This window comes from Alosa alosa, chromosome 15 (assembly GCF_017589495.1).
Source record: "Alosa alosa isolate M-15738 ecotype Scorff River chromosome 15, AALO_Geno_1.1, whole genome shotgun sequence".
Taxonomy (NCBI): domain Eukaryota; kingdom Metazoa; phylum Chordata; class Actinopteri; order Clupeiformes; family Clupeidae; genus Alosa; species Alosa alosa.
Genome location: NC_063203.1, coordinates 6,097,144 through 6,113,040, shown reverse-complemented (window position 1 = coordinate 6,113,040; position 15,897 = coordinate 6,097,144). Strand labels below are relative to the sequence as shown.

At 45.6% G+C, this 15,897-nt stretch overlaps 2 protein-coding genes across 4 annotated transcripts in view; one reads left to right on the top strand and one right to left on the bottom strand.

The window, feature by feature from the left end:
• nf1a (neurofibromin 1a) overlaps positions 1 to 15,897 on the top strand; it is a 90,562-nt gene that overhangs the window by 57,925 nt on the left and 16,740 nt on the right. For both annotated transcript variants that reach the window (XM_048263819.1, XM_048263818.1), the window contains exons 36-50: positions 2,712 to 3,144; positions 3,801 to 4,141; positions 4,584 to 4,786; positions 5,243 to 5,436; positions 6,130 to 6,270; positions 7,964 to 8,243; positions 8,791 to 9,005; positions 9,306 to 9,367; positions 9,646 to 9,787; positions 10,261 to 10,362; positions 11,208 to 11,348; positions 13,057 to 13,183; positions 13,444 to 13,575; positions 15,134 to 15,269; positions 15,540 to 15,697. In XM_048263819.1, coding sequence (XP_048119776.1) covers positions 2,712 to 3,144; positions 3,801 to 4,141; positions 4,584 to 4,786; positions 5,243 to 5,436; positions 6,130 to 6,270; positions 7,964 to 8,243; positions 8,791 to 9,005; positions 9,306 to 9,367; positions 9,646 to 9,787; positions 10,261 to 10,362; positions 11,208 to 11,348; positions 13,057 to 13,183; positions 13,444 to 13,575; positions 15,134 to 15,269; positions 15,540 to 15,697 — 2,807 coding nt within the window. The remainder of the gene's footprint in view (positions 1 to 2,711; positions 3,145 to 3,800; positions 4,142 to 4,583; positions 4,787 to 5,242; positions 5,437 to 6,129; positions 6,271 to 7,963; positions 8,244 to 8,790; positions 9,006 to 9,305; positions 9,368 to 9,645; positions 9,788 to 10,260; positions 10,363 to 11,207; positions 11,349 to 13,056; positions 13,184 to 13,443; positions 13,576 to 15,133; positions 15,270 to 15,539; positions 15,698 to 15,897) is intronic.
• Positions 490 to 7,235, bottom strand: LOC125307774. 2 transcript variants are annotated; one of them, XM_048263823.1, is made up of 4 exons: positions 7,108 to 7,235; positions 6,794 to 6,931; positions 2,134 to 2,362; positions 490 to 1,810 (listed from the first exon to the last, which is right to left on the bottom strand). In XM_048263823.1, exons 3-4 carry the CDS (start codon positions 2,134 to 2,136, stop codon positions 1,127 to 1,129), a joined length of 687 nt encoding a protein of 228 aa, XP_048119780.1. In that variant the 5' UTR covers positions 2,137 to 2,362; positions 6,794 to 6,931; positions 7,108 to 7,235; the 3' UTR covers positions 490 to 1,126. The 2 variants fall into 2 exon arrangements, with proteins under 2 accessions (XP_048119780.1, XP_048119781.1); XM_048263824.1 differs by lacking the exon at positions 6,794 to 6,931.

Below are 15,897 nucleotides of genomic sequence, written 5' to 3'. Positions count from 1 at the left end.
GCTTGGCTTTAAAGGAGTTATTTCCCCATTCAAAGGGTACATTGCATTACAAAGGTGGGGACATCATTTAAAGCAAGATTGGGGCAATGAAATTGCAAATCTGAAGTTGTAAAAAAAAAAAGGCGTTCAGATGATGTCTGAGTAGTTTTGTCTTGCTTAGCTTGCTCAGCTTCAAATACATTGTCCCGAATATTTAATATTCTCTGAAACTTATTACTGAATTTTGGTTTGAGAGAGGAGCATCCTTTTATCAGAGCTTGACATTGCACTTGGTAGTGTAGGTTATGCTGATTGTGACCCCATCAATTGTTGAATGCGGGTGGCACCACCCATGATGCTGATTGTCATATTATAGTATGATGACATATTATGCCACTTGGTGCTGTTATCTGTGGACATAGCGTAGTCACTGGTGATTACATGTATGTGCTATGACAGTTTTGTTGTTGTGACTGTGACCTTCATAGATCACAGTACATGGGGATCAGGTTGGTTTGCAGGAGTTTATTTAATTTGGAACTCACAAAACACTTACAGAATTTACAAATAACTGTGGCGGTAACTGTTCATATTTCAGATGACCGCCATCATGCCATTCCACAGTAGACTGTTTATTAGTTTGTAAAATATTATCTAAAGAATTGAATCATCGATATCCCCACATAGACAAAGTAGACACACATATGGGTTGCTTCAGTGTGAACAGTTATTCATATAACATAGATGCACTTCCCTTTTCCCTGGTTAGGTTTGTGTTATTTCAGGAATCATTTCATTACCCACATTCAAATCATTTAGCAGAAGCATGGCTCTCTAGTTGTACATATCTAGTAATATTGTAGTATGTAAATTACAGTATGTGAACATAGCATTCTGAGAAAATAGGTATTTAAATTGCATTATATCGAAAGGTCTCAGTCTAATTAATCTAGGTAATAACAGACATACAGTATGGAGATGTGTCTTAAACTTTTTCCCTTTTACAGTATGTGACAAGTTTATTCAGATGATAACTTCCTCCTACTCGACTGGTTATTGATAACCATGGGTCTTAAAACTAAGTGACTAAGGCATCCAAAAGAAAGAAATTAAATTATATTCTTTTCATCTGATTTAACAAGTCGGATCAAGTCTTCTCACAAGAGCAGAAATTCCTCTCATAATCCCCCCTTCTCAAGATTGCATTGATGTCACACCACCAGTGGCATACCTTCCAGGTCTCTGCCCATCTCCAGGCAGGACTCTGTGGAAGTGGAGCCTGGCATGGGGGTGGGGGCGGGGGCGGAACGGTTTTCGTCACACTCACGTCGACTAGCTCCCCCACAGGGGCCACGGTGATTCCTGGCTGACCCCTGCTGTCCTCGGTCACCACCACCTCGCTCCCCTCCTCGCTTCTGTTCTCAAACTCTTCCTCGGAGCCCTCTAGCTCCTCCTGCGTCTTGACCTCCTCCAGCATGACGCTGGCATCACACGGTCCGGCGATGCCCCCTCCCTCGGCTTGGTTGCCCGCTCCCCAGTAGCCTGCTCCACTGACCAGGTCCACGTTGCTGCGGGTGTGTCGGCCGGTTTGCTGACGGCGCTGCAGCCGACACACCTGACATGCCAGCACCAGAATGGAGGCCAGGAGGAAGACAACTAGACTGCCCACTGAAGCCATCACCACAAAGGCCACCTCTGCTGGAATGCAGCCGAAGTCGAGACCTTGCTCGGTGGAGTTGGCGGGGACAGTAATGGTCTCTGTCATGTTATAGATTGAGGACGTGGAGTTGATTTCGAGTGATGGTGTGGATGTATCGATGGTAGTCATTGTCTAGAAACATAACAGAATGTAACAGTGATTTATTTCTTTATCTTGTTCAGGCATTGGATTTACTTTTTTGGTTGCCATTCGATAAATTCCATTTCATCTGTGGCAATACTTTATGATCAAAACATTTTTAATTGTTTCAGCATCAACATTATCTCAGCACAACCATTTCTCATCATTTCTGGTGTCTTGGAATTTATTCTTGCTTAATTAAAAGTGCCAGGATTATTAAAAGTATTGGCCTACTCTGAAGGTAGTGATAAACAGTTCATTAAATGTTTGTCAAAATTGCTTGACAAGATGATTAGTAACAGTACCACACCTACCATGATCGTAGCGAAGTTGTTGTAAAGAGATTTGGGTGGAAGGCTTTTCTAGGTTCTGCACAGGAGTGTTGCAAAATGCTCTCTGCTCTTGTAGACACAGGAGATGTGCTTGATGTCAAAGTGCTGTGCAGAGAAAAGTTGTTCTCTGAATGAGTTCGGCTTGCTTTAGCTCTCAGAGCTATTTGGGTGCTCTTTGGGTGTCTGTCTTGTTTAGAAGACGTCTTGGTTACTGAAGCAAAGATAAAAAAAGATACATGATGAATGTTGGTAAGTAGACACAGCGAGTGGTTACAGCTAAAAAAAAACTATCAAACACCTGCATGCATACTCTGCCCCCCCACCCCCTCTCAGTGTTCAGTGCTTTTGAAGCTTGCAGCTTTCACAGCTAAAAGATGGATGGATTGATTGACACATGGTTATAGATATACATCCATTTACTCACTCACATTGAATTGAATTCTACAATACTTTTGTAAGAAAGTGTGGCCAAAATGACCAACTACTATCTACCACTACTGAACCAGAGTTCCCTTATGACATTGATCTGACCTTGTGTCGCTTCTCCTTTCTGACCCTAGGTTCAAAACAGGCCAGATCAACGGTGACCTCCTCATCTACCACGTGCTGCTGACCCTCAAGCCCTACTACGCCAAGCCCTACGAGATTGTTGTGGATCTGACCCATGTAGGCCCAAGCAACCGCTTCAAGACGGACTTCCTTTCCAAGTGGTTTGTGGTCTTCCCGAACTTCGCCTATGAGAACGTGGCCGCCGTGTTTGTGTACAACTGCAACACGTGGGTGCGCGAGTACACCAAGTACCACGAGCGGCTGCTCACGGGCCTGAAGGGCAGCAAGAAGCTGCTGTTTATCGACTCGCCCACGCGGCTGGCCGAGCACATCGAGCCAGATCAACAAAAGCTGCCCGCTGCCACACTCACCCTAGAGGAAGACCTGAAGGTGTTCCATAACGCGCTCAAGCTGGCGCACAAGGACACCAAAGTGTCCATCAAGGTGAGCCATCTGAAGGCAGACACACACATTCGTCTGTCATGCAGAAGGAGCATGAGTACATACATGTGCTGACAGAACCTTTGTACAGTACAGATTTGAATAAAGCCCCCTGTCTAATGGCTGCATGCAGTAGTGCTCCAGGCATAGTTGTGGCATGCAGCACTGAACAGCTCACATGCACCCTGAGATTGATGGGCATACAAATTCAAATCAGGAACTTCCGCATTGTAAAACACAAACATGACATACTGTAAGTGTGTGAAACTGCTCTGAGTGAGAGTGATTGAGTGAGTGGGAGGGGGACTTTCCACAGTGCCTGTATTGTTTCCTCAAACAGCAATGGCACATTGTAAAATAGGGACATTGGAAGGGGGGGTATGATATTGGATGAAGGGGGTTTGTAAAGAGGAGAAGAGTGGGGGAGGCTTTTTCCATGGCAACATGCTGTTTTATTTGTGTGAATGGGCTTTTATTGTGTTATGCTGTAGAACACATTCAAACAACTTCTTAAAGGAGAAGGAAAAGCTATTGGACATTCCTGATTGAGTATGATGTAGCTTCAGAGTCAAAATGGGTTTTCAATTTGTCGTCCAGAACAATTCCACAGTGTTGTCTTCGTCCAGCTCATTCTTAGTATCTGTGTCCACTCTGGCCAGGTGGGCTCCACGGCGGTACAGGTGACCTCGGCGGAGCGGACCCGCGTCCTGGGCCAGTCGGTGTTCCTCAACGACATCTACTACGCCTCGGAGGTGGAGGAGATCTGCCTGGTGGACGAGAGCCAGTTCACGCTGACCATCGCCAACCAGGGCACGCCGCTCACCTTCATGCACCAGGAGTGCGAGGCCATCGTGCAGTGCATCATCCACATCCGCACGCGCTGGGAGCTCTCGCAGCCCGACTCCATCCCCCAGCACACCAAGATCCGGCCCAAGGACGTGCCGGGGACGCTACTCAACATCGCCCTGCTCAACCTGGGCAGCTCGGACCCTAGCCTCAGGTGAGTCGCGCGGAGAACGCCATCAGAACGTTGGAGGAGAACTTGGGGAGGGATTTCTCATGTTCCTGTTTGTGACGTTCAGGAGCACTGAAGCTGTTCTGCTCATATGCACTCAGGAAGCATGATTGAGTCTCGTGAACGGCACAAACTGTAGCCTGACCACCACCACACCAAATGACTCAGCTGTCGTCAAGAGGAAAAGCATCAGTGCTGCTGGGTCATCGGGTTTTCCACACATAACGAGCAGAGAACAAAATTCTAAGAATCTCAGTTTTGTTTGTGTGCGTGGTCACATTAGTAATCTAATGCAGTTGCTCTCACTGACATTCCAGTCCAGTGTGGTCCTCCCTCTGTGATGGCTTGCAGTAGAGTACAAAGCACTGTCCAGCTTTCTCTCCTAAACTCAGATCTTGGTCTAATTCTAAGTACTTGGTCATTGCAGGTCAGCAGCCTACAACCTCCTCTGTGCCTTAACCTGCACGTTTAACCTGAAGATCGAGGGCCAGCTGCTGGAGACGTCTGGCCTCTGCATCCCGGCCAACAACACCCTCTTCATCGTGTCCATCAGCAAGACTCTGGCGGCCAATGAGCCCCACCTCACCCTGGAGTTCCTGGAGGAATGCATCTCGGGCTTCAGCAAGTCCAGTCAGTAGAACACACTCAGATAACAAACATCTTCACTTACACACACCTTTGTGTATGCATGCAGCCTGCACAGATGTGCATGTGCATGATCAGATGCATGCATAAACATGCACATAATCTTGCATATCAAGATTTGCTAATGCTCTCACAGACTCTATAAATGTCAACTCTCTAAGTGTCAACAGTTAGTCATATATTCAGTACACGCTCTGCTGCTTTTAGCAGCTGTTGAGATAGGTGCTAACAATAGCAAGTTTGTAACTGCTAAACAAATTAACTGTAAATATTGTGTGAGACAAAATATTCACAAATATAAACATGATTTGTTGCTTGATATCACTAAGCATTATGTATTTCTCTATAGTGTGTAGCATAACTTTCCGTGTTTTCAGATGAAGCTTCTGTGTTGCATGTGTGTAGTGATTTGGTGCGACGCACACGTGTGTCTGTGTGCAGGTATTGAGCTGAAGCACCTGTGTCTGGAGTACATGACCCCCTGGCTGCAGAATCTGGTGCGCTTCTGCAAGCACAACGACGACGCCAAGCGCCAGCGGGTCACCGCCATCCTGGACAAACTCATCACCATGACCATCAACGAGAAGCAGATGTACCCGTCCATCCAGGCCAAGATCTGGGGCAGTCTGGGACAGGTCTGAAGGACCCTAGGGCTGTCTGTCTGCCTGCCTGTGCATTAGTCACACTATGATGTCTGTCTGTGTCTGTCTGTCTGTCTGTCTCTGTCTGTCCATCCGTCTCTTACTCAGCCAGTGTATGGCCCTTCTGTCCACTTCTCTGTCTATCTGTGTTTCAGTACTTGTTTGTTTACTGGTTTGTTTCTCCTTTTCTCCTTTCTCTCGCTCTCTTTCAAATATGTGCTAATGGGCTCCCTGCTCTGTTTGGTAATGTGCTGTGAGCTGTCTGCTCCGGTTATGGAGGTGTAAGTCTTGTTTTCTAAAGGGAGCCACTAATAACAGTCTTAACTAGTCTACAGATAAATTACCATAAAGATAAGCTCCATTCCCACTCAAGTTTATCTGCACAAAGGCAGAGTAATACCTCACTGTCACTTCTCACAAACAAAGTAGAACAGCTTCATTTCAGCAGAAAAGGGGAAATTAGTTTGAGTGTGTGTAGCAGTATTTGCATCATCAATCGTATTGGCAACTGTGTGTTGGTTGTTTGGTGTTAGATTGCAGCTGAAGACTTCAGAAAACCTCCTCTCTCTCTCCCTCTCCCTCTCCCTCTCCCTCTCCCTCTCTCCCTGTTCCTGTCAGCTCTGCTGTTCCTCCAGCACTGTTCCCCTCACTGACTGGCCTGTGTCCCCCCCTCTGCTCCCACCTCAGATAACAGACCTGCTGGACGTGGTGCTGGACAGCTTCATAAAGACCAGCGCCACCGGAGGCCTGGGCTCCATCAAGGCCGAGGTGATGGCCGACACTGCCGTGGCCCTGGCCTCTGGGAATGTGAAGCTGGTGTCCAGCAAGGTGAGGGTTTCTGACCGTGCTCTCTGTCCCTGTCACTCTGTGTTAATGTTTGCTAGCAGTCCGATCTCTGTCTTCTCTGCCCTTATCTTTTCCTGTTCCTCTCTTGCCTTCCCTCTCAGTCCTTAAGCAGAACTCTGCATAAACAGTGCTGAAGCAGCCGTCACTCGTGCTAACACTTCTGCCATTGTTTCAAAAGAGCCCTCTGACATAGTTGAGCTTTCATCAGTCGGAACAATCAGACAAAAAACCCACCCATGTTCCTCTCAGGGTCACAGCCTCAAAGATGAGGTTAAAAATGGTGCTTCTCAGTGCCTTAGACAGCTTAGGTCATTGGCATCTGTCATACATTAAGCCCCTGACTGGAATTCAAGCAAAAGTAACGGAGATGGAACGAAATAAACTTTTGTTATAATCATACAATGGTGCGCTCTTTTAGAGATTTCGTGAGGTCATTGAGTTCAAACTCTTGGCTCATCTTTATTGTTTGTTCCCCAAATCTTAATTTAAACAGAGAGAGACTTACTGCTTTTAGGAATCGTCTTTCATCTGTAGTTTGCCTAGTATTCCTCTTGATCCTCCCAGAATTTTTTTCCCTGCCTGTAAGGGTCCTTCCACCCAGACTACTAGTGGTCCATCATCTCCACTGTCCACTCATCGTCTCCTGGTATCGCACAGGCACAAGTGGACACACATGCATGCAAACAAGATAGTAACTCAGGCACTGTCTGCCCAATGAATTGTGAGAGCTTAACTATGAATAGTAGTCATTGTGGATTTTTACTTTTTTTTTTTTTTTTTTAAGGCCCATTTCATTGCCAATAAAATGTCTTACAGTACCTTAATTTTGTGATCTCTCCCAGAATCCTGCAGTTATACGCTTGGACACGTGGTTTAATCCTTGCTAGTCTTAATTTGTTGATGTGTTTTGGTGTGGTCCTCCTCACTCCTTGTTTAATGGCACTGAGTGACCGACGCTAAGTGCCAGCCTCTTTTGACCTCGCAGTGCCAACATGCCAACTCTGAGGAGCACAACGGCCGGCTTTGTCCAGCTCCCTCTCCCCCATTCTTTCCTGCAGAGTAGTCCCAAGGCCCATGTTACTGCCCCTACCCTTCTGTCCAGCATGGGCTCTCTCTCTGCCTGTCTCTCTCTCTTTCCAGATTGTATGCAGGGGGTGATGAAGTAGTAAAGTGATAGAAAGACATACTATTTATTTGTGTTCAGAATGCATAGATCACATCTAGTTGTGGTTGTCAAATGATCATCCTTAAGGATGGACTTGTGGCCACTGCCATTTGTACTGTTGATATGAAAACAGTGAAATGTCGATGGGTTATACATCTTTATTCATTTTTATCCATATACTAATATGAATGCCTTTGTTGTCATTGTGCATGTACAGCAAGATACAGAATGTAATACTAGAATTGAATATGAAATATAAATATAGTGAAAAGGAATATGTATGTTAAAAGAATTAAGACCATAGTGAGAGCATAGTGTGTTAGATGTGTCTTAGATCCCTTCCTTAGATGTCTCTGGATGTAAAGCTGAGCATAGGTCTTTGTGTATGTGGACTTAGTTAGGACTTTAATCTAAGTGGTTATGCAAATATATATAAGTAGTGCAGATACAATGGCTGCTTCACATAATTATGCTGACTTGACACATGTAAGCATGAACTTATTTGCTCAGGTGATCGGCCGCATGTGTAAGATCATTGACAAGACATGCCTGTCGCCGACGCCCACGCTGGAGCAGCACCTGATGTGGGACGACATCGCCATCCTGGCGCGCTACATGCTCATGCTGTCCTTCAACAACTCGCTGGACGTGGCGGCGCACCTGCCCTACCTGTTCCACGTGGTGACGCTGCTGGTAGCCACGGGCCCGCTGTCGCTCCGCGCCTCCACCCACGGCCTGGTCATCAACATCATCCACTCGCTCTGCACGTGCGCCCAGCTCTGCTTCAGCGGTGAGCTGCCCACCGCACTTCCTGCCACTTTCACGTCCAAGAGAGTAGTATGAGTGGGGGGGGGGGGGCGGCGGGGCGGTGGGGCTTCCAACACCAGAGGGTTGTGGGTTTGATCACAGGTGACACAATGGAACCCCTGATCAAACTGCTTAATATAATGTAATGTAATTGTCAGGTTACTCATGCGGAAGCAGGTGGTGAACAATCACGCATCCTTATGACTCATTCCTGAATGCCTTCTTTGTCAATAGAGAGAAACAAAGATGGTCAGGGATAGGAAACAGAACTGAAAATGTACTGATGTTCCACTGCTGCAACTTCCTAGTCAGTCATCCTTGAAAAATGAAAAAAATAATATAATTTTGTCTTTGAGTTGTTTTCTTAATTTGTCTCAATTCCCACTCTTTGGAGTTGCCAAGTCCTTAGATGTAACAATTGATTAGCTGATCAGGACAAAGGCCTCAGAAGAAGGTAATCATGTAGGTGTCATTTTACTGAAACATCCTAACATTTTTTTTTTTTTTTTTTTTTTTTTTTTTTATGACAGAGGAGACGAAGCAGGTTCTTCGCCTAAGTTTGACAGAATTCTCCCTGCCCAAGTTTTACCTGCTATTTGGCATCAGCAAGGTGAAATCGGCAGCTGTCATCGCTTTCCGCTCCAGTTACCGTGACCGGTCGTTCTCCCCGGGGTCGTACGAGCGCGAGACGTTTGCCCTGTCCTCACTGGAGACGGTCACCGAGGCCCTGCTGGAGATCATGGAGGTCGCCATCCAACATCTGTTTGTAGTTTGTCCGTCTGTCTCTGTCCTTTGTCTACATGTGTGTTGTCATCGTCTCCCTCCTCTTCCTCTCTCCTCTCCATGGCATGCTGTTGACACTTTCAACATATACTTAGTTGCTGACTGAGAACCCACAGCACAGTACATGTGCAGCACTATGTGTGCTGTACTCCAGAGCATGTATGTAAACCTGTGAGCAAGTGCCAGCCTTTCATGTCTCCTCTGTCCGGCCCTGCTTAGAGAGGCCCTGAGTAGTGCTCTAACTCTGCTATGTTCCCCATAGGCCTGTATGAGAGACATCCCTGGCTGCAAGTGGCTGGATCAGTGGACAGAACTGGCCCAAAAGTGAGTAGACGTGCTGCAGCAGCAAGGCTTATGGCAGCCCTGCCCATCAGTCTCACTCTGCTGAGGGCTATTCTTTATCTGGACATCGTCCATCTTTATTTCCGTTTACCACATGCTGTCTTTTTTTGTTTGTTTTTTTCTCTTCGCATCTCTTCATGTCGATGTCTGTTTTTGCCTTTCATACTCTGATGCTTTCCTTCTGTTTCACTTTGCCACCTCCGCCTCTCTCTCTCCCCTCTCTCTCTCTCTCTCTCTCTCTCTCTGTCTCCATCTCTCAGGTTTGCGTTTCAGTATAACCCTTCTCTGCAGCCGCGGGCTCTGGTGGTTTTTGGCTGCATCAGTAAGCGTGTGACTCACGGCCAGATCAAGCAGATCATCCGCATCCTCAGCAAGGCCAGCCCCCTGCTCAGTATCGATCGAGTGAGTGTCATCCTGGACCCCAACACACACACAAATGGAGAACTGTATGCTTTTGTAGACTAATTTGATTTTAAAATCAAATGAAATAATGTATAGCTACAGTTGGGCTGTTGATGTGTTCACGGTGATGTTCTTTAGCTTGTCTGTGTTTGTGTTATGTATGATAGCATGGACACATGGCTTTGTTTGTACTAAGCGCTCTCTGCACAGTGACTCTGTTGTTGTCAGCTCTGGGTGCTGTGCAGAGCTGTGCGGTGGTGCGGTGGTGCCATGCCTCTGCAGGTTGTCTCCTGCTCTCCTTGTCCTCGCCCCAATGCCTCAGCTGATTTAATGAACCCATTCCTCCCTACCTCATTGACTCTATCTATCTCTCTCTCTCCATCACTGTCTCCCTCTCTCTCCTCATCTACCTCATTGTTACTCCCCCTCTCCTCTCCTCTCCTCTCCTGTCTCTGTCTCTCACGCTCACCCAGGGTCTGGAGTGTTGTTTAAAGGGCTCAGATAATTACAACAGTCAGGTTCTCATTGAGGCTACAGTCATCGCTCTGACCAAACTGCAGCCCCTCCTGCCTAAGGTATGAAAACCGCTGGCATCCTTTGAAGCCTCTAGATAGCTAGATTAGTGCCTACATTACCCGATGACACCCTGCACTGCTCAGAATGAATTATTGTATTTCATTAAAAGTAGATCTTGAGTATAGATTTGTTAGAGTTGTTTCACAGTTAGTTTAAATAAATTATTGATATTCAATTGGTTTGTGTAGTTGAGTTTAGTTCATGTGTTATATTTGTGCTCTGTAAAAGCTTGTACAAGGTCCATTTCCTTTTACTGTGGCTTTGTGGCTTTTAAATTAATTTGTGTGTGTGTGTGTGTGTGTCCTATATACTGAAGACAAGAAAAAAGTATTTTATCATGTATCGTAATCAGAGGCAGACATCCTGGTTCCAGAAAGTAAAAGTCCTGTCATATTCTTTCTACCTGTGCACTTAACACAGGTGATATCACTAGTTATCTGATCTACCTGGCTGCTAATTAGGATAAGCTGGTTTACTAAATGGTTGGATCAAATACTTGGCAGGACTTTAACTTTCTGAACCGGCTGTCCGCCTCTGATCGTAATCTCATACAATGTTGCCAATGCAGACTATGTGAAATATTTAAACACCCTATATCTGCTGTTTATTTTAAGTTATACAACAGTTAAGTCTGGTTGAACAATTTGTAAGCTTAAATTTCTGATTGGAGAAGAGACATTCCATGAGTGGGGATATCCAAGGAATGTTAGTTCAAGTGACAAGTGTGGAATAACATTCAAGCTACAGTACAATAGAAGACCTATAATGAACAATAAATACTTTACATACGTAAGGTAGCGATGAAGCAATGATTTGGTTTCAGTGTGTGTGTGTGTGTGTCCAGGACTCCCCCATGCACAGGGCTCTGTTCTGGGTGGCGGTGGCTGTTCTGCAGCTGGACGAGGTGAACCTCTACTCGGCGGGCACTGCACTGCTGGAGCAGAACCTGCACACCCTCGACAGCCTCCGGGTGTTCAACGATAAGGTGCATACACACACTAACACACACCACACGAGCAGGGCACTTCAAGCAAGCCACACCAGTAGCCTCTAGGTCCTCACCCAGATTAGCATACACTTGAGCATATGCAGACATGCAGACAATCCCACATGCACACACTCACACACACACACATGCACACACTCACACACACAAATGCACACACTCACACACACATTCACACATTCTTTTGTGTACACTCATATCACTTTGTGAAGAAATAGAAATATTCTTAATCAACTTTTATGTCATTAAAGTTGCTCATGCTGCAGTATGCCTATGGTGCCTTCTAAATCTTTAAACCCACAGGCCTACCGCTCAGTACTATTCCTCATTGAATCACTTGAAATCAATAGTCCCAGTTTGTGGGCGTAGTGTTCCCCCTCAGCGGTCAAGCCCACTGTTGCTCTGTGTGAGGACAGAAGAGTGCTGCTTACTGACCGACTGACTGACTGTCTGTCTTCTATCCCCTTTCTGTTCTCTGATGAATTTACAAATGAAGACACATAGTGAGCCCTGTCAGTGTTGGTGAAAGCCCAAAGGCTTTGTGACCGACATGTATAGACAGTCATACATACACACACACACACACACACACACACACACAGTGTGTACGGGGAGAGACAGGCTGTGACTGAGATGAAGAGAAGGAGACAAGGAGCAACTGTATGATGGAGAGAGAAAGACTGAGGCAGTCAGAGAGACTCCATAGAGCATGCAAGAGAGGGAGAAGTAGTGCAATAGAATGGGACTACTACTGCTGTGTCTATATGTAGGGGTGTGTGTGTGTGTGCGCGCGCGCCCATGTAAGTGAGAACGCTCCTGTGACTTGTGTAGCATGCAGGCTTGTCAGAAGAAGTCAGGACCGCTGGCCTTTTGCTTAAGGCTCAGCCAGTCTCAGGGCAGAACTGAGAATTATTTTTAGCAGTGGCTCGTACTCCAGAGTTTAAGATCATTTTTCACTCAGCACTTTGAATGACCACACATTTATCCCCAAGTTTAGGTCTGCCCTCAAGGCCTCATACTGCTGCCCATGTATGAAAGGGCCTCTCAGTGCCTAGTATTGCTGTACTTTTGATTTGTTTTTTCCTTGACTGCCAGTTACATCAAAATATTTGCTGAAGCCTTTAGTTCTAGCCGTCTAGATACTTTACTGATTTGCATTTTAAAGAATCCCATAATATCAGGACATAAAATAACCGCTACAAATAACATCTCTTAACAGTTGCTACGGAGTTTAAAGAGGCATTCTAGAGTTTTCATCTAAAACTAGTGAGCTACCTTTCTACAATGTGTAGAAACCTTGCAAGTGCCACCACCTACCAGAAATTGGCACTAATTGAAGCTTGCTAACTTAACAGCAACAATGCATCTTTTGGGCTATTACTGCTATGAACGCTTTTGTATTCATTTTTTTGCATGGTGTTCTGACTCGAACCACTGAACTACACATTGCATAGCCTATACAACTTGTGGACATGACCGGTGTTTTATTTGTCCATTACATGGCCATATTCCATCAAAATGATATAGTCGCTCATAAAACAAATTCCTTGAAAAGTGTTGGATTGTGTGACTTTAACAATGGAGTAATAACTTGAATAACACCAGTGTGAAACAGCACCCTTGTGGTTCATGGAGGCTGTCCTCTGACATTAGCGTGGCATCTCAAAGGAGCCCTCTGTCTCTCCAGAGTCCTGAGGAAGTCTTCATGGAGATTCGCAAGCCTCTGGAGTGGCATTGCAAACAGATGGATCACTTTGTGGGCCTCAACTTCACCTCCAACTTCAACTTTGCTCTAGTGGGACACTTGCTGAAAGGTGAGACCCACTGGGAAAGATGTACTTCACAGATCCCAAATAGCAGATGGCCCTGGCCAGTGAAGGTGTCTTGTCTGTGCCATTGGCTGTAAGACTGTAATTGCATAGGTCTGCACTAAAGTGAAGTAAAAGCCCCTCCATCTCTCTTCTTTTCTGCAGCTCATCCTTCTCTCTTTTCTTGACTTTTCTCCAGTCCTCTTATCTGCTCCTCATGCCCTTCTCCTATCCCTTTTAACTTGCTGTGTCTGTGCCTCCTGCAGGCTACAGACACCCCTCGTCCAGCACGGTAGCCCGGACCGTGCGCATCCTCCACACACTACTGGGGCTGGTGGCCAAACACATGGGCTGTGACCGCTTTGAAGTGAACACCCAGAGTGTGGCCTATCTAGCAGGTGGGTCTGGAATAACATACACAACTAGAAATGTAATGCCAGAGGAATTACAATAGTGGATGGAAAGCTGCTGGCTTAATGTTGGTGGGGAGATTCCTGAAAAAAAAACATTGAATCACTTAATCTTTGAGTTCATACAAACCCTCGTACCAAAAAACCTTGTGTGTCAAGGCGTTCTTGAGATATAACACTCAAGGTGTTTTTGACCTTGACATTTGACCTTTGACCTCCAACATCAATTTACTTCATCTTTGAGTCCATACAAACACTCGTACCAAATTTCAGGCATGTATGTCAAGGCATTCTTGAGATATCGTGCTCAGAGTGTTCATGGACTTGACCTTTGACCTCCAACATCAACTCACTTCATCTTTGAGTCCATACAAACACTTGTACCAAATTTGAAGCATATGCGTCAAACCGTTCTGGAGATATAATGCGCAAAGCATGAGATATGGCTGTGACTTTTATTTTGACACACGGGAAACACTTAAACAGGATGTGTAGTTTTGGGGAACGCCACATCAAAGATGGTTGATTACGAAGATACTTCCTGATATTTCCTGTCCACTGGTCTATGGCAGAATCCAAGAATTTCCCAGAATTTGTCAAAGCCCTATTTTTCTGAGCAATGGATGCACATTTCGGACACGTTATCATGATCTCCAAACCCTCCTCCCCATTTCAGGAGAATGTTGTGACAGTATGACCCTCCAGTCGGGAGAAAATCAACATTAATGAAGGTGTACACCAAGTTTGTTTTGTACTCCGGCTTCTGTCTGGCGTGGAACCGAGGCGTTCAAACGTCAGTCAAACGTCAGTGACACGCCCCTGTGCAGGCGGGGACTGAACCAGAGCACGTCTCTGACTGAACTCCACTTTGCCCTCATAGACATGAACTAGGACGACCCATCTTGCTAAGCATTAATTATCTTTGGCCACATTGTATGCATTAGAAGCTGAGACAGTTGGATTCACAGGTGACGCCTGTGCCAGTGTTCTGATTAGCCCGGGAACTACTCTTGGAGCTTAACGAGTGCAGCTGGCTTTAGGCCATTATGACATCACAGCCATTCAAGTCTATGGGGGGAAAATTAGCTTTTTAACATTTTAGAAATCTGAAAAATCTGAAAAATAACTCTTGCCCCACTCCAGACCTTCAGAACGGTTATTTCAACATGTCTGTACGTGAAGCGGTTAGAGTCGCATTCATTCTTGAAAAGGTAAAAAGAAAAGGTTATAATAATAAGAAGCTAGATTTCAAGATAGTGGATTCTATCCACTATAATTACAAAATAACGTCTCTGTAATGTTCTTTTAATGTTCTTGTTTAATGTTCTTGTTCTGTAAAGTGCTTTTTTTGTAACGGGATCACCTACACAACAACTTTCGGCTTTCCGACAATATTAGCAGCACCGGCAAACTCTACAAATGACACAGTGCCAGTAGAGTAGTGCTTGTAGCACATTCCACTGTGTTCCTTTGCTCTCTGCTGCATTGGGCCGTTGAAGTGCGATTTGTAGGAGCAAGTAAGTGACTTTGGCTCCGCTCTGTGCAGCTCTCCTCACCGTCTCAGAGGAAGTGCGCAGCCGATGCAGTCTCAAGCACAGGAAGTCGCTGCTAATCGCCGATGTCACCATGGAGAGCGTTTCCATGGACACGTTCTCTGTGTACCATAGCGACCCAGGCTGCAGGTACTAAATAGACTTTTCTGGCTTGTTTATTTTATTATTATTATTATTATTATTATGGCAATGCTAACTCTGTTGTGTAGATTGCTGCTCTCTAAACTGTAGCATGTTCTTTGTTTTAGTCTACAGGTATGTCTTAAATATATTATGTTGAATGCAATTTATTGAAATCATCAAAAGTAACAGAACAGAAACACTGCTAAATATGAAGCTATGGTGAGCGAAATTCGAGTAGAGTTTGCATGGTCATCCCCATCCTCCATCTTGTCACAGGACACTGAGGGAGAACCAACCCTGGACGTCTCCCAAAGTGACTGAGCGCTACCTGGCGGCTTACTACCCCACTGTCGGCCAGATCAGCCCTCGCACACGCAAGTCCATGAGCCTGGACATGGGGCAGCCCTCACAGGCCAACACCAAGAAGCTACTAGGTAGACCAATCATACAATTCAGCCGTATTCAACTTCCGCTAGGGATTGTGAACATGCTTAAGGACAGTCCACTGGCTGAAACACCTATCCATCATGTCCCATTATGGTGCTTTTGTTTGAAACTACCAAGCTAACCAGCTAACAGCCACCAGACTTGGGTAGATGCAGGAGTGATTTGGGGGTGTGTGGTCTGCACTAAA